At 40.0% G+C, this 18,421-nt stretch overlaps 1 protein-coding gene across 9 annotated transcripts in view; it reads left to right on the top strand.

The window, feature by feature from the left end:
* inpp4b (inositol polyphosphate-4-phosphatase type II B) overlaps positions 1-18,421 on the top strand; it is a 698,832-nt gene that overhangs the window by 549,669 nt on the left and 130,742 nt on the right. For all 9 annotated transcript variants that reach the window (XR_009443252.1, XM_048533451.2, XM_048533444.2 and 6 more), the window contains one exon: positions 11,436-11,613. Coding sequence is in view for 8 of the 9 variants with exons in the window: in XM_048533451.2 (XP_048389408.2) it covers positions 11,436-11,613 (178 nt within the window). In the remaining variant the exon portion in view is untranslated. The remainder of the gene's footprint in view (positions 1-11,435; positions 11,614-18,421) is intronic.

Genomic DNA, 18,421 nt, shown 5'->3' with positions numbered 1-18,421 from the left:
ATGTATTTAAATAATATTGCTAGCTGTTTTAAAGAAAGGATAGGAATAGCACAAAACAGCTCCACACCGCAGGTGTTTGTTTAAAATAACCTGCTTCTAGTGCCAAAATTGAGCTGAAATAAAGTTTGATTCTCCTGTACAAATAATTTACATAATTAGAATTGCATGAAATGAAAGATATTCCTTCGGGGACAGTTTGAAATTGGGAGCAGTTGTGCTTCTGACTCATTATTTTAACAGTTTAGCTCCAAAACAAATTGTGAGAGGAAAATTGCTTGCATATTCTTTAATCCTACACCTGATCCAGATGAAGTATTTACCCTGGGACATAACAAAGATTGTGTTCCTTCCGAGTAATGCTGAAAAGCTGATAAAAATAAAAAGAAACATATTCATTCTTCCATTCAGCTGTTCTTTCTTTCCATTTAATCTCATTAAATGAAATAAAATTCACCTGACTTATTTTGAAGAATAGCCCTAATTTGAAGTAGAATGACAGCATTTGATAAATTAAGCTTTCTATCTTTGATCTATTTAGTACTGGGAGTTTTTACAAAACTTGAGTTAATATACAGGTAGTAGAGGAGTAATGGGCAGAACCTTGTGGAAGTGATGGGCATGTTGGCCTCTGGTGAAAGTACTATTGAGATTCCCCATCAACTTTATTCATAAAGGCCCACTGCATCTTGTGCCATTCAAACTGTTACAGGCTAACAGTGGACCTTTCTCCTGGATTTCAGACCTGGGGGAGCAGAATGTGTCCTGCACACCCATCATAGGCTGGCAGGTCTTCTGTATTCTGGGGTGGCTTTGGATCTAGGAGAGACCCTGGCACAGCTACGTGATAATAGGAAGGGGGTGGTGTTGCAGACTGAACCCAATGCTGAAGGAAAATGAGCAGCAGCAGAATAAGGACTCTGAATGGACATTAGTTGCCCACTTCAGGACTTTATTTGGCAGCAGAATGGAGAGACCACCCAGAGAACTTCTCGCAAGGAACTTATTTAGAATTGATGACGATAGGTGGTGGGTTTCCCATCTGCAATCCTCACTAGTTAACTGTTGCCCACCATCAAAATCAAGACAGGATGGGCAGAAGATTCTACCCAATTTTTTGCCTCCTAGTTGTACAGTGAGACAGAGAAGTTACCACTCACTTGTTTGTTATTTACTTCAGTTTATTCATTCATATTCATTCTTACTACTTTCTTTTCTGTGGTATTCTCACGGCAGACAGAAATTAATGGAGCCTTCACGTGGGAGATGGAAGAGTTGTAGAATTTTGAGTGAAGATGGAGTTTGGGTAGAAAAGCCTGTTGTTTTTTCAACATTGTAAAAGTTTCTTCGGAGCTGGAAAAGTGCAGGACTGCCATTCTGCCAAGAGACCAACTGAGGCCCCATATGGTACAATTCAGGGACATTTAAGGACTTTTTCCCACCTCTGTGGACAATCTACCTGAGCATGAACTACATGGGAAGTCAACGAAGTAATTTCCTGTGAGCTCTCTGGGGTTGGGAGTAGGTACATGTGCTATGATCACCATTCCCCCTCTTCCCCAGGGTCTCCCTGACTGGCTCCGACAACTCTAACCCCACTGTAGTCTCAAACTGACATCCATGATGTTGCTCTGGGTTCAGTGCAGTTGCAGCAGTAATCTCCACTTGTGGTAGTTTGCGAGGTCTTAAGAGTTGCCAGTTATTTGGTGGGCCAGCTGATCCTGAAGGTGGGACCTTTTCTCTTAAGAGGGACTGTAGCCCTGACACCAACAATCAATTGTCCTATCCCTGTAATTAAGTGTTGAATGGCTGAGGCAGGGTTGAGCCTAATCGGGATATATGACAAGAAAGCAATCTCAGTGCTGACAAGGGAGTAGGAAGTTTGAAGGTGGATCAGAGACAGAAACTAAGGAATTCAACAAGAGGAGAAGGATCAGAACCTTAAGAGCAAATGATAGTAGGTATGGAAATTGGAGAATTGTTGGAAGGGTATTTTCAGAGCAGGAGCATGTGAAGTAATGCTGTGAAGTAATGTCAGTGGGAGGGGAATTGAGATATAATGATCCAATGCTTATTCATTTTATAGAGATGGGAAATACTTCCAGCAGCTAATGATGGGAGAACTGCAGTTCCCTCTGCTTTGTATGTTTCTTTCTGTTCCTGATGGCCTGCAATCCAAATATCCTTTGGTAGATGCAGGTGGGACATGATGTTTTGGGAAAAAAAAATGCTGCTGAGCCATCTAGTAGCCAATAAGTAGAATTGGTATTTGTAACAACTTTTATATCTGCTTAGATTATACATTTGTTAGGTGGAAAAAAGTCAACTCCGCTTCAGTGGCAGAGCTCTCCATTTTAACTTGGAGTTGCCATAGAACTGATGAAATTTGGAGTTTTGCTACCTTTAAACCCAGCAATTTTAAAATATAGCATTTCACATTACATGTGTAATGGCTAATATTTCCAATGTGAAAGTAGCTATAGAAGAAGACAGATGTCCCATGATTATAACAAACCAGCCGGTGCACTATGTACACGTGCATTCCTCCAAGCACTCCCTGTTTCATAAAAAGCGTTTTGTCATTTACTGTCACAAGTTACCCAAGTTACAGTGTCCTTAGTCAACAAAGGAATGATCATTAACAAACTGTATTAAGTTTAGTCTGCCTGACTTTCATCCGTCTTTGTATATGCAAACATATGAAAGTGGAGCATAGGTAGATTATTTGGCCTCTTGAACTAGTTCCACCATTCAAAAGATCATGGCTGATTTGGTTCTGTTTCAAATTCCACATTCCTATCTATCCTCAATATGCCTTGATTCCTCTGCCTAACAAGAATCTATCCATTTTTGACTTAAAAATATTAATTGGCCCCAGCTTCATTGTGTTCCAAGTCAGAGAGTTCCAGAGCCATCGAAGCTTTTGAGAGAAAATAATCTTCTCAGCTATGTTTGGAAAGCACATTCCCTCATCTTAAAACAGTGCCACTAGTTCTGGACTGACGCACAAGAAGAACTATTGTTTCCATGTCCATCTTTGCAAACCCATTCAGGATGTTATACATTTCAAATATATCACCTATCACTCTTCTGAAGTTCAGTGGAAATAAACACAACCTCTGCAAAATTTTGAAGCCCCAGCACAAACCCACTTGTCACGTCCTGCCAATCAAACAATTGATGCATGCTAGAGATAATGGGAACTGCAGATGCTGGAGAATCCAAGATAATAAAGTGTGAAGCTGGATGAACACAGCAGGCCAAGCAGCATCTCAGGAGCACAAAAGCTGACGTTTCAGGCCTCGGGTCTAGGCCTGAAACGTCAGCTTTTGTGCTCCTGAGATGCTGCTTGGCCTGCTGTGTTCATCCAGCTTCACACTTTATTACCCTAATTTATGCATGCTCTCTGTTTTCTGCCAATCTCTTATCCATGCTAATATATTACCTCTTACACCTAGCTGTTATTTTCTGCAATAACCTTTGTTGTGGCACTTTGTCAAATGTCTTCAATCTGATTATCTTGAGTTTTCTAAATATGCGGTTATAATCTCTTTTAATGATCAAATATATCTTTCCCATTGCAGACATCAACATAACTGGCCTATAGTTTTCTATTTTCTGCCTTATTCCCTTTTTGAATAGAAAGGATGTATTTGCTACTTTCTAGTCTGATGAAACATTTCCTATATTTGATCATGAAATTTGAAAAACTAGCACCAACATATCTAGTACTTCATTAACAACCTTCTTGTAAGATCTAGAATGGAGTCTACCAGGACCCAGAGAATTGTCAGCCCATGCATTTCAAACAAGGTTGCTAAAGCATTCAGAATTTTTTTAGTAGTACTTGTGTCAATTGACATTATCAGCTTGTCTGATTTTTGTTTGTTCATCAAAGTTCCCTCTCTGGAGAGTGTCATTCATGTGCTAAATGCTTGATCAGATCAAGAAGCTTACCTTTCAGATTCAGTATCTGTGCTGTGTCGATGTCTTCTAGAGTGTATCACACCATTTCTCATTTAATTTGGAAGAATTCCCAATGTGTTTTAGCTTTGTCAATTTTCTTAAAAGGCCGTGCTGCTCTTGACAGCTTGTCAGCACTGCGCATCTGTTTTCCTTGTTTGTACGTTATGTCCAAATAATATCTCTGCAACTGCAGCAACATTCTTTGCAAACAATTTGAAGCAGATAGAAGCAGTTGGAAGAAGGTGTTTTGAAGTGTCTTGAGATCAGACTCAGCACTAGTATTGTCAGCAAGCTGATATTACTAATGTTATTGTTTTGCTGTTAGTTGTTGTTGATTCTAGCAGGATCTCCTCTGCTGCTTTGCCTGTTGTGTTTATCCAGCTCTACACCTTGATTCTCCAGTATCTGCAGTACCTACTGTCTCTTCTTCATGTTCTGTGACCAACAGCACTACATACCCTTAGCAGTGAGCTTATGTAGTTATTCAAACTCTCACCAAACAAATTGACAAGAACTTTGATAAACACATCACAAATTCAACAAATCATTACAATGCTTTCAAACCTGTTGACTGTAGAATCTCTACTGCAGTATCCACCTTGTCAGATTCCAGGCAAAGTTCTTAGTCAGTACATTACTCATGTACTTGACTTCAGGCATCTTCACTTGCATATTTTTGTTGACCATATCACGTTCATCTGGTGACCTCTCTCGAGCAGTTGCTCTAGATTTTGATCCTGGTCTGGAAGGGCTTCTTCCATTACATCTCCATACCATAGCTTTACAGGACACTTACATGAACTTCCATTCTGTAAACTTTAACTGAACTTGTGTTTTCTGTGTGAATTCTGTCTTGGAGCAGTGTAAATGGTAAATGCAATGCCCAACCATTGGTATATCCTGAACCAGGAAGTAGAAAATGGCTACTTTCATCCAACTTCACTTGCTAGTAACTATCCTTACTATTAAAGGTAGTAAAGACCTTTGCCTTGGTAGGTTTTGAAAAAAATTCTTCAAAGGTCAGCGTGGAGTAGTGGAATCTATTCAAATCTTTATTGACATCCTTTGGATCTATGCATAATCACAGTTTTCCAGGTTTATTCATTGCTACCATTCTGTTGACACATTTTGACTGTTTCCTTATTTCAGCTCTTCAATCTTGTCTTTCAGGCTGGACATGCAGGCAGCTGGAATTGTCCTTAGCAGATGCTGGGTTGGTCTCTTACTGTCATCTACTTTAGGACAATGTTGACCAGGAAAGCAATCAATTCCAGTAAAAATGTCTTTATAATCTTTTTAGTATTTGTTTATCCCTCAATGGCTTTTTAGACTGTGAAATGCTACAGTTCTCTTCTGACCTGTGTAGAGTTACCAGTCTAAACCTTAGACTTGTTTTAGTTGAGATAAGTAGGTTTCACTTAACATCTGCTATCTGAAACTCCTGATCTTACCATCACATTTGGGCTCTCAGATTGGCTTATCATCTTAGAATGAATACCTTTGCATCACGCAGCCCAACCTCACCTTTGATGGCTTTATTTTTTGGGTTGCCATCTGGCATTTGGCTATATTTGTTAGTGCTATCATTGGCTCATTCGGGACATTTCCTGAACAGAGAGATTCTAGGTCAGCACATAGCAAAACCTCAAATCAAAGCCAACCTTCAGCCAAACAGTTAAAATTTTCTTCAGGATCCAGGCCAGCAAGCCATTGTAGTTGCTGCCAGTGTGCTGACTCGAGACAGCAAAAGAGTCCCACTAGAGCTAAGTGATGTAAGAGAACACATAGGCTGGTATCCCGGAGAGTACACGCACCCTGGAAAGTCTACCTACATGTGGTTTGGAACAGTTAAACTACGTAGCAACATTCAAACCAGAAGTAATCAAAATCTGCTTAAATGCTCACCTAGTTTTTGATGTAGATCGATACCCAGTACAGCTGTATCAATGATTGCAGTATCAGTCTTCAACAAGATTTGCTCTGGACTCCAACCCTTAAGTTTGTGCAAGACCTCAGTGAGATTGTGAACTTATATCAGGGAACTGTTAAAGATTAAGAGTACATCTTTGGTTCTTAGTGATAGATTAAGACAGATGTCAGAGGCAGGTTCTTTACTCAGAGAGTGGTAAGGGCGTGGAACACCCTGCCTGCCAATGTAGTTAACTCAGCCACATTAGGGGTATTTAAACAGTCCTTGGATAAGCATATGGATAATGATAGGATAGTATAGGGGGAGGGGCTTAGATTAGTTCACAGGTCAGTTCAATCGAGGGCCGAAGGGCCTGTTCCGCACTGTATTGTTCTATGTTCTATGTTCGGGTCTCTTATGAGAAGCAACTGGTTCAGTTACCACTGATTATCGTAAAAAAACTTGAGTCCAAGTTTGATGGGATAAAATTGCTTGAAAAAGATTCACCTAGATTGGCTCAACATTTTTCCATTACAGAGTAGCTGCTTGAGTAAAATTCTAATTAAATACTGGAAGCTTTTCAGGCAGGTCTAGGGACTATCAAAGAAGCTAAGGCCATCTTAATGTTGACTAAGAAGCAATCCCGCAATTCTGCAGGGCTCATCCATTGCCATTTGCCTTGTGGGCAAAACTAGAGGCAGAAATCAAAAGTGTGATAAGTGAAAGAATCATCAAACTAATTCAGTTTGCGGAACGGGCAGCACCTGTCCTGGGCTCAATGTCCTGAGTCATTGGGGATGCCCACTCAAAGTGGCTGGACATGCTCAGAGCCGATCTGTCAAACATGGGGACATCGATAGAAAAATCATGTGTATGTTTTGCAATACACAAATTCCTGGAAGTGTAGGTTTTATAAAACAGGCCATTGTTTGCCAGCAAGGAATTAGGGTATTCCCTTAAGTGGAAATATAAGAACAGCTCCATACCATCTGTCATCCAATGGTCTGGCCAAAAAGAGCAGTCCAAACTTTTTTGGCAAGATTAAAAAGAAACACTCTGCAACTTCACTAGACACCAAACTGTCCCGGCCCCTATTTGATTATAGGACAACCTTTCATGCAACTACAGGGATACGCCCAGCACAGTTGCTAATTCGCAGAAGATGCTGCACCAGATTAAATCTGATCATTCTGGACCTGGTTCAGTGGGGGAAGAGTGAAATGGCATCAGGAATGTAAATTCTGGGCACAAGACTTCACTAAGTGAGAGAGACAGTTTACTTCAGGGGACTAAGTTTGGTGTAGGTACCATGGGAATAACCCTGCATGAGAAAGTGGCTTGGTCAATGCAAAGTCAAGTTCAGTCATGTATAAAGTTCAAGTAGGTGCGACAGTCCTGAACAAGCACATGGACCAAATGAACACTGCAAACTTGTAAACAGTGCAGGAGCAAAACACACCTGCTTCCTTGACTGCCTTTCTAACTGTTCTGGAACCCATGGGTTCTCCTTCTCCATCAAGCATGAAGATACCTCGGAATCCGAGATGGACACATTGGTGCCACCTGAAGAGGAGAATGAATTTCTTCCAAGACATTTCAGGCACAAGCGGCAAGCTACTATGCGTTACACACTGCCCGTATCAAAGGCAAAGTTGGAGGAACCTGACCCAGTACTAAAACGCCCAGGAGGAGCTACAAAAAGAGGAGCCTGGCCAATGTTCTCTGACTCGGAGGGAGAGGGATGTGGTGATTGTAATAAGGTCAGCCAGGTGGACCTCATAGAATCAAGGAGCCCTGGCTGACGGATATAAACATGCGTGTCAGAGCTTCTGTTCCAGTTGAGAGCTGGCTCTGAGATAGCTTCATCAGTGTCAAGGACTTTCCATGTGCAAATAAAGAGTGACCTGGTGATGGGATACATGCCTCTATGGGGTTACTTCAGGTAACATTACTATAGAATTCAAAAAGTGTCTTTAAAACTTGCGAAATGTACTCCATCTGGCTTTTCTACTCCTCCTGTGAGGTTTAGGGTACAAAACAACTTGCAGCACTCATTCCCAGGCACTGATGACATGGTCACTATTTTGTCAGTCATTTTGCTAATATGTAGTTTAGTTTATAGTTTTGCCACTGGGGTGAAAATAATACAGATTTTGTCTCATGCCTCCTTTCTTTTTAAAAATAGCTGAAGTCGTGTGACTCATTTAGAACTTTGAGGTCGCAGACTCAATTTTTGTCCTTCCATGCTGTTTTCCTGCAGCTCCAGGCTATCTTGCAGCTCCAACAATCTCAACTTTACACCTCTAATACCACGTCTCAGATGATGGCTACTATTCCTGACACAAAATCAAAGTACATTGGAAAGTTATCTTCCTAGGCAGTCCCTTGGGACTGACAGTGACTTCCACTCTGAATTTGTGGGTGCTGAGGTGACTAAACAGGTGACATCATAGGTAAATCATAGTTGGTGATAGTTACTAATTTGCTTATCTTTATTATAAATTACTTTCAGATTGAAGGTAAATAGGGGAAATACCTGCGGGTAACAAACTAAAAGACCAGTATGAAATTTTTAAAAGCGCGTTAGGAACTAAGTAATTCAAACAGATGCTGAGCCAGGCGATGTGTTGTAACTGCATGATGTGGGAGCTGGTGGACCTTATGTGGTTCAAAGAGACCACATGTAACAAGTTTTGGTTGCTTGAGGAACTCCAGCTCAAAGTTGGTGACCTGGAATCTGCCCTTCCAACACTGCGACACAGCAGGGAGGGGGAGAGTTATCTGGATGCTATGTTTCCGGAGGCAGTCACACCCTTGGATTAACTGCCTCAAATATGGTCAGTGGTCAGGGACAAGAAGGTGTTTCAATGAGAGAGGCAGGTACAGGGATTCATGAGATAGTGCTGAAGGAGCCTCAGCCCTTCAGCTTGTTGAATAGGTTTGAGATTCTTGCTCCATGTGCACATAAGAGAGGGGTTTGGGTAGGATAGGCAGTTACATAGGAAGGATGAGCAAATGGACTGTAGCACTGTGGTACAGGGAGCTATTCGTGATGGGGGGAGAAAAGAAAACTGTGGTTGAACATAGGGATGGTACAGAAAAGGGAATAGATACTGTTTTCAGTGGCCAATATCAAGAATCCCACAGGTTGTATTGCTTTTCTGGTGCCAGGGTTCAGGATATCTCATCTGGGCTGCAGAAGAACTGTGGGAGGTGAAAGATCCAATTCTCATGATCCACATTGGTGCCAACAATATACATAGAGGAAAGAGAGTCTGCTAAGGGAATATGAGCAGTTAGGGGCTAAATTTAAAAAAAAAACACAGAACCAAAAAGGTAATACTGTTTGAATTACTACCTGAACCACAAGCGGATTGGTACAGGGTCAACAAGTTAAAGAGGCAAACGTGTGGGTCAAAGATTGATGTGGGAGAAACGGGTTTGAATTCATGAGGCATTGACACCAGTACCAGGGAAGGAGGAGCTGTTCCGATTGGATGGCCTCCACTTGAATCATGCTGGGGTGAGAGTCCTTGTAGATAACGTAATTAGGGCTGTGGGTAGGGCTTTAAATTAAATAATGGGTGGAGGATTCAGTTGTTCAGAAAATTCTAATGTGGGAAGTAAGATGCACTATCCATGCCAAGACTGCTTCTCTGCTAGGTTTCAGTGTTTCAGTAGGGATGCACCAGCAGCCTTGTTGGTTCTAAACTGTAGACTGGCCTTTTCAACCCCACAGCGGGCTAGGGTTGAGCTGGGGTGGTGGAGGGTAGAATTCTCTTGGATGAAGTCAATGGCATCAGGTTCAAGAATTGAATCTTGATTGAGGAGAGCCTCAAAGTGCTCCTTCCATCTAGCACTGACTGCCACTTTCTCTTTGATGTGTATCACTCTGTTCTCACCTCTCAATCAATAGGTAGGTAGGTCCTTGAGTGCTTGGGCCAAAGAAGGTCTTGACAATGCTGCAGAATCCACACGTCATGGTTGCCAGCAAGTTGATGAACCTCATCTTGTGTCCTTTCCACTTACTGTCTATTCTGGGTCATAATTATTTAATTGGACTTCAGCCTTCATTGGTCTCTAGAAGTGCTTCCTTTCCTCAAGCAATGGTGATTTCACCAATTGGCAACTTCTATTTTGGCACAAATGATGCATCTATCCTTATGATCTATCTCTTGTAGTCATATGTAATCAAGCAAGTACCAGTGTCTAGAAGTAAACTGACCTTATTCCTCCTGATGAACGTGCACATACTAAATAATCAAAACTTTTAGAATTTAGGAAATAGAAATAAGCCTACTCATCATTCAACTTAACATTAGATTTTGTCTGCTGAAGTTTCTCCAAACATTTAACACGTGTTATGATTTGTACCGGCACTTTCCAAAAGACCCGGTGAGGACACCATCTCTCTTTACTCAGTGTTTACCTCTTGATCTGATGACAGTGTAGAAAACCAGAGGGAGAAATAGGCCTTCATGAAATAACAGTTCCTCATAACTAGAGCTTCAGCATTTCATTTAATCAGATGAGTGTGGGCTAGTTAATTATCATCAGGTTTGAGTAGCCCACTGTGACTTTCATGAAGACTTGCATATAAAGGCCAGTAAGTTGAATAAAATGCCAGACAGATGCTATAGATTGAAAACCATACATTGGTATGAGTTAACACATTCAAGAAAGAGACAAAATGGAAATAATAAAATAAAATTGAGACTATAATGAGTCAAACTTGCCCAGACCTAGAGAAGAACCATCCACTTTGATTGGACAAAATTTAATGAGAGCTTTGGGGAGCCCAATATTCTGCACCAAAACAGGCAAAAGACCTGTCCACCTGCTGTCTGGATTGTATGAAAGAATTACATCTGCGCCTTCATCAGGGTGATCTTTGGAGTCATGGAGAGAGGAAATTTGTGTTGCATGGAGGAAGTTGCTGTCCAATTTCTACCTTCCTTGATTATTTTATCTGCAAATTCTGGGCCATTGTGTTAAATAGCAGTTTGTAACACATTTGCTGTTAACTCATCAGTTGTAAATTATAAAATCAGAATTCATGTTTAAAGAAGGTAAAATCAGTGAAGATAGCCATTTCTAATTATTATCCAATGACTCCTATTGAAAACCATGTGTGTACGTCAGATGAGGGGAGAATTGAGCTTAAGTGTTGTGGTCACTCTGCTAAGTGACTTGATTAAGTGATATTTGCCAATCTGCTTGTGATAATTTATTGCAGCCTTACTAGCATCCATAAGCAAAGATTATGTGATGTGAGCAAACTGCAAAAGATGACGTTTCAAAAAATGACTTTAATGTGCAAAACTGCACAGTAATAGCTCAACAGATCATGTGGAGGGTAGAATGTCCAGTTCAACATGGCACACATCTTAAGGAGCAATCCTCCTGCATGAGCCTCCTCAGGAAAGGAGGGGAGAAAATTTAGGTTGTCAGTTTTTTTTTAAAAGTTGCATTGATTTATTCATGGTTAGTGAAAGTGTTTTTTTTCTGCTCCAATCTTAGTTTGAATTGGTGTGCATCATGTTTTCTGTTTTGCTTTCTCCAGTTCAGCATACCAGTATATCTACTACTCACCTGAAGACACGACCAAAGCAAAAGAAGTGATAACCAACATTTATAAACTTCAACCACTCATATTGAGCAACACAGAGCTTCTGCTAACTGCAACAAGGCAACACTCCAGTGACAATCTCAAAGATTCATTGAAAACTCTCAGTGAAATAGTAAGCATTTTGACTGTTCACTTTAATGTAAAGGAACGCTAAGTCTGTGTTATTGATTGGTCTTATTCCGGATGCCCTCCCAGCTTTTCATTCTACAGCTCACAATTGGTTAAGTATTGCGGTGGGAGTGAATTTCAGGGTTAAGAAAGAAATTTCCTGTCAACAGTTTCAATGAAGATTGCTATGAGATTCTGAAGTGAATTTTGCACTCTTTACATAGTTGTAAATTTGTTAAAACTGTAAGATTAGCCTTGCTAGCAGCCTTTTCAATAGGGTTCAAAAAAATTGCTGACTTGATGCCATAATAGGAAACATTGAAGCTATCATATGGCTACTCAGTCAGTTCACTACTCAGTCTATTGCACAAGAGCCTAAGGCTGGCTGTTTCTTTCTTGAAAATTGCTCATTCTTCCCAAAGTACGTTAAGGGTAAGGTGGCTCCAAAACTTGAGTAACAAATAAAATGCTGCTACAGTGGCAAAATGCAGTCGCAAACGAGTGGTTTTCTTCATAATTCCATGCTACTGTCAAGACAAAAGACATTCATCCTACTTCTTGGGTAAGTAATGTTGTACATGTGTTCCAATGCCAGGCATAAAAGCTGCATTTACCAACAACTGGAGGATTATAGCAAACAGTAGTGTGCATGTGCATTGTGGACTGAAGGCAAAATGGCCATATAAAATTTATGGGTGGTTGCTTCAAGATTCACTTTGCACCTTCAGTAGGAAGCAAACATCTGTCAGTAACAGAAGTAGTTAAAGTAATTAAAAACTTACTTTTTGGCTAATCTTCAGTGGCATTGCCAACATGCATACAGTATGTGAATAGTGCATGATTCAACCAGTTCTGTCCTACACTAGAAATCCAGGTACTGCGTAACAACCTCCATGTGTATCTTAAGTGGGATCTGCCGTGTCATGCAGGTAGGTGATTAAAATAGCCAGCAATGACCATTGTAAAAATGATGACGACAGCAATGATGGCCTGCAGTGGATAATACTTGTACTAATCCCATTTTGAGGTTGTCAATGTCAAATATGACGGTATTTCATATTAGTAAGTTGTTTCCACATGTGCCACTGTCAATGCATTATTTTTGAATTGCAGTTTTGTTGCCAAACTGCACTGGCCATTTTATCTTCTGCAAAGTTCTACTAAAAGTAATGAGAAGCATGAGATAAATGGCAGAAATTCTTCTCTTCACCCAGTGGTGGGAAGTGATAAATGTTGGTCAGGAAATTGGAGGTTTCCCTTGCTCTGCTTTGAATATTGTTATGGGATTTTTTTTGTGTCCACTTGAGCAGTGCTCTGTGCTTAAAGGAAAGGTGAATAAAAAGAATGCCATGCTTGATGAGAATAAGAAGACACACATGCCTTTTCTGATGTAATATGTTATTGTGGCACACTATTGCCGTATAATGAGCAGGAGTATTGGGTGAAAGATGGGAATAGAAGTAAGCCTTTCAGCTTCTCAGTAAAAGAAACATGGGCAGGACCGATACCGTTAAGATAGGGCCCTGGGTAGTGTTATCGATCGGAGAGACCTCGGGGCTCAGGAACATAGTTATTTGAAAGGTGCATCACAGATGGACAGGGTGGTTAAGAAGCTGTGACTCACGCCATTGATTGAAGGAGTTGGGACATCATGTTGAAGTTGTACAGAATGTTGGTAAGGTATCTTATGGAGTAGCGTGTACAGTTCTGGTTGCCTTGTTATAGGAAGAATGTTATTAAATTGGAGAGAGTTCAGTAAAGCAAATTGTTGGCATACCTTCACAGAAGAGAGAAAATCAGGGGAAATGTAGTATTTAATATATCTCCTGGTGCCATTTTTTTCCAAATTTGAAATTGATGAAACCCATGAGTGGTGACACCTGTCCAGCTTTTGGTTGAAGTTAGCATGTGTAAAGTGAAAGGAATGCCCAGAAAGAGCAGTTGAAGAAAAAAAAAGCAAGTACATTAAAGAATGGCTTTCTTTCCATTCCATCCCTACTTAGTACCAGGGTATGTTGGTAAAGTCATCAAAGAAAAGACACTCTTTCCTTTAAAACTAAGTTGATATTTTACTTTAGTGACCCAGCAGGATAGAGTTGTCTTCATTGTGTGATCTGACATGGCAAATTGTTGATAAATCATAAATGTTATTCCATTGGATTCTATGTGGCCTAGGTCTATAAATGGTGCGTCATTTAGAATCATAGAGTCATACGGCACAGAAACAGACCCTTTTGGACCAAGCAGTCCATGCTGACCATAACCTCGAACTAAACTAGTCCCACCTGCCTGAGTTGGCGCGAATCCCTCCAAATATTTCATATTTATGTACTTATCCAAATGTCCTTTTAAACCTTGTAGCTATACCTGCATCCACCACTTCCTGTGGAAATTCAGTCTGCACATGAACCACTCTGTGTCAAAAAAAAGTTGTCCCTTCTGTCATTTTTAAAAAAATCTTTCTCCTCTCATCTTAAAAATTTGTCCCCTTGTTTTGAAATCCCTCACCCCAGGGAAAAGACACCTACCATTCACCTTATCCATACCCCTCATGATTTTATAAACTTCTATAACATCACCCCTCAGTCTCCTACATTCCAGTGAAAGTCCCAGCCTATCCAACCTCTCCTTATAATCCAACTCTCCATTCCCAGCACCCTCTTGGTAAATCTTCTTGAACCCTCTCCAGCTTTATGATTTCACAAGTTATCGATAGCATTTTAAACCTTGCTGTAACCCTCAGCTTGACCTAATATGAACCTGTTCACAACACGTAGGCATAGCTTGCATGTATACCAATCAAAGTGGATGTCATTTTTATCACCAGTACTACTGCCAAGAACTTTTCACTTGAGAGAAGCCAATATTTTACCAGCTTTCCAAGTATCTCTCATCCCTTTTTTTTATGCATTGACTGACTATCATTGTGTGGAAAGCATGTAGACTGTTGATGTTCCAAATGTTTGTAGTGATGCAGCAAGTAACTCATTTATTTGATTGTGCAGCAATCAACAAAGCTTATGCCAGACAAAAGATCTGTAACAACGCACAAGAAAAACAAAACATAATTCCAAGTACAGCAATCTTTGTTTTTCTTGGACTTGAGAAAATACGTTTATGAATATGTCATGTTCTAAATCTGAGATTATCACAACTCGCACTGCATATAAGGTACATGGAAAATAGGAGCAGGAGTAGGTCATTTGGCCAATTGAGTTTGCTCTGCCATTTAGTATGATAATAGCTGATATTCCAGCTCACTATCGTTTATTTAAGGTCAAAGATAAGGTCCACAATTCAATGATTTTGCTTTTCATTTAGTTTATTCACAAGATATGGACAGTGCTGTTAAGCAGGGAGTTTATGCACCATCTCCGGTGCAAGTGATCAGGAACCTTTGTGAAGCACTGCAGTAGATGTAATGAAAGGATGCCGACAAAGCTATTCTTCAGAAAGTATAAGATTTTGATCCAGCATTAGTGAAGGAAGATCAATATATTTCCAAGTCAGAGGTTTGTTGAGCTTGGAGGAGTGTTTTGATGTGGTGATTTTCCAGCCACCTGCTGTTGTCCGTATAGGTGACGAAAGCCTTGAGTTTGGAGCTGCTGTTGAAAAAACATTTGAAAATTGCCAAAGTGTTATTTTTTAGATGTTACTTAAAGTAATCACATTGTGATGATGGTGGAGAAAGTTAATGTTTAAAGTATTGAGTAGGGTGCCTGTCAGTCAGACTGCTTTGCCCTGGATATTATTGACCTTCTTGATGTTCATTTGGAACTGCACTCATCTATGGAGAGTATTCCATCAAAACTTTAATTTGTAATTTACAGGTGGTGAGAAGGCATTTGGGAATTAGGAGATGATTCACTCACTGCAGAATACTTATCCTTTGACATGCTATTGTGGTTACTGTATTATGCACATGGTTCAGCTAAGTTTCTGATCAATGGTGGCCTCCATGATGATGGTAATGAAGTTGACTGTCAAGCGGATGTGATCCAACATTTTATTGGCGATTCTCATTGCCTAGTGTTTCTGTGATGTGAATGTTACTTACTATTTATCAACATGGCTGCTATCCAGCCCTTCCTACATGTTGTCACAAACTATTTCTTTACCTGAGATTCTGTTCAGTCATAGAGAATACTTTTTTTTAAACTGGATTGTTTGCCAGAATATCTTGCACCACGTTAACTAGATAAGTTAGCTGGTATCCTCAGGAGTTTTTACTTATTGGAGATGAAGACTCCGCAGTTATGATTTGCACAGCCAGTTGTGGGTTATATCATTTTTAAAAGCATTTTATCATTTTTATTAAAGCCTGACCCCTGATGTGTATAGGCAGTTTCAATATTCTGAGTTGCTTGGGTGTTAATTATGGAAAATGTAACATTGTTTTGTCTTATAGTTTAATTCGAATATACTCACCCATCCTTTAGCGAGATCTCCTAATTGTCTCTCCCACTTTCAGCTGAAATTACTGCCTGAATAGACAGGGACTTGCCAGAGAGGATCTTAGTTCATTTTCCAGTTTCTGCTTGTCACATTTAAATACGGTGAAAAGTATGAGAAAAGAAAACTCATACGTCATCTGCCAATATTTAATCTTGTTTGTCTTTCAATTTATGGCATTGTAGGACCATTTTAACTGCTTTGTGTTGAAACCCTCAATGTTCATGAACAGGTTTCATGCTTGGCCTTTTTCCCAGTGATCCCCTACAGTTATGTAGCCTGAAGTTTGGAGTGGGATAAATGACTGAAAACTTCAATGTATGGATCTCCCAGGTTAAGTTTATTCTGATGGCTGATTGACAGCAGGGATAATGATCTCCAGAGTTTCTGAAGGCTACTTGCATTTTGTCAGCACAGAGAGGAGGGTGAAGAGAAGCTGATATTGGAAATGAGATTTCAGGGAGCCATAAGTGAATGGATAAGAATGGAAAAGGTTACAAAAACATTTATTACCGACAGCCAGCAAATACGAGATTGAAATAACAACTTTCCACATGCCTTAAATGAAGTGATTAGTAAAATCTTACTTGTAACTATAGTATTGAAACCCATATCTTTCAGTTTGAAAATAACGCTAAATGTGAAGATGGAGCAAATAGTAAGATACGATGTAATCATATTAAGAAGAATTAAGACAAAATGACAAATAACCTGCTTGATTGTATTATAAGTGAAATTGAATAGAAATCATCAGAGCAGATAATGAAACTGTATAAAACACTAACTGGAAAAATGTTGGCGGCAACCACAGAAACTGCCAGGTGCTAAGGAAGACAGTTTTAAAGACCTGCCTTGTTGTGAGACTTCGTGCTACCAATAAAAAGGCTGTCCAGCACTTAGTTCTCACACAACCTTCCTCTCTCCGCTGCAGCTGTTTTACCTTATTCTCTCTCCTATCCGCTCTCATCTCTTGTGACCCCAAAGCCAAGGTACATTCCCAAAACAACCTAAATGCCTCACATAGAATACTGTGCTTCTCCATTCACACCAATGCCCCTGTGCCAGGATATGTCACTTCCATATCCATTCACCCTCTGTGTATGAACTGTATAGTGGATATGCAAATCAAAAGTTGTTTTCTAGATTTTAGTAATTCTTTGATAACTTATCACTATGTTTTAAATAAAACTCCTTTTCTCTATGGCCCACTAAACATTAGCTCAGTTGGCTGGACAGTGGTTAGTGATACAGACTGATGCCAGCAGCTTGGGTTCAATTCCTGCATCGGTTGAGGTTACTCTGGATTCTCTTTCTCAACCTCACCCCTCACCTAAAGCATGATGACCCTCAGGTTCAACCACTACCAGTCCTGTCTCTCTCTAACAAGAGAACAGCTCTGGTAAGACTATGGCAACTTGCACATTAATCCTTACAGAACCATTACTTCATATCATCCTCCCTCAAGCCTTTTAATTCTAGTTAACCCATTATACAATCATATCTATAAGTATAGTGCATTTGGCACTCTTACAATTCCCTTCATGTCCCTGACGTTATGAATGCAGGTGATCTCAATGTTTCACACTTACTCAGTAAACACTTGCACGACTGAAGATAGAATGTTGCTGGAGAGTTGATTGTGATTCTGATCTGTGGATCATTTCTCTGTTGGGTCTTTTATTTCCTGGAAATCCCTTGTGAAAGATCTTATTCTTTGTAGAAATATTTGATCCAGTACTTAATGTGGAGAACCTTTAATTTTCAAAATTTGCTTCCTGGAAGATAGTTGCACTTTTGAAAAATGTTTTGTTTCTATAGGATTCTGTGTTTCTAGGACAGTTGCTTTCTAGTTGGAATAGATAGTCTCATTTTTGTAATAACATGTCTACTTCAGCTAGACAATGTTTTCTTCTTTATCATGTCCCCGATTTGTAGATGTCTGTTGGGCTCCTATGAAACTGTGTACAATTTATTTCTTCCACTTGTCGATTATGTAGGACATCTTCACTTACCTCTGTTGTTTGACACTGAAATGTTGCTACATACTGGGTCAAGTTATTGAAGGTTTCTGCTTGCTCAACTCTACTACAGCCACTGAAATTGACTATTGAATTTAGAAGATGAAGAGTTAAATATTTTGACTGGTCCTGTGAAGTTTGTGACTTCCACTACATTGGCAATGTTAAGTTAATTCTCTTGTGCCAAAATAAGTAGTCTCATTTGATTCTTTATTCTTTTTTGATGTAAGCACAGCAAAATCTTCTCCAGGCTGTCTTTTGGATTGTTTGGTTTATAATGGTTTGACCATGGACCAGTGTTTGGATAGGTGTTTGCTGCTGCAGCAGTGGTTCTCTCAGGAG

The sequence above is a fragment of the Stegostoma tigrinum genome, chromosome 1 (assembly GCF_030684315.1).
Source record: "Stegostoma tigrinum isolate sSteTig4 chromosome 1, sSteTig4.hap1, whole genome shotgun sequence".
In the NCBI taxonomy this organism is placed as follows: domain Eukaryota; kingdom Metazoa; phylum Chordata; class Chondrichthyes; order Orectolobiformes; family Stegostomatidae; genus Stegostoma; species Stegostoma tigrinum.
Note: the sequence above shows the minus strand (reverse complement) of the source record. Positions and strands in the feature narration are given on the sequence as shown.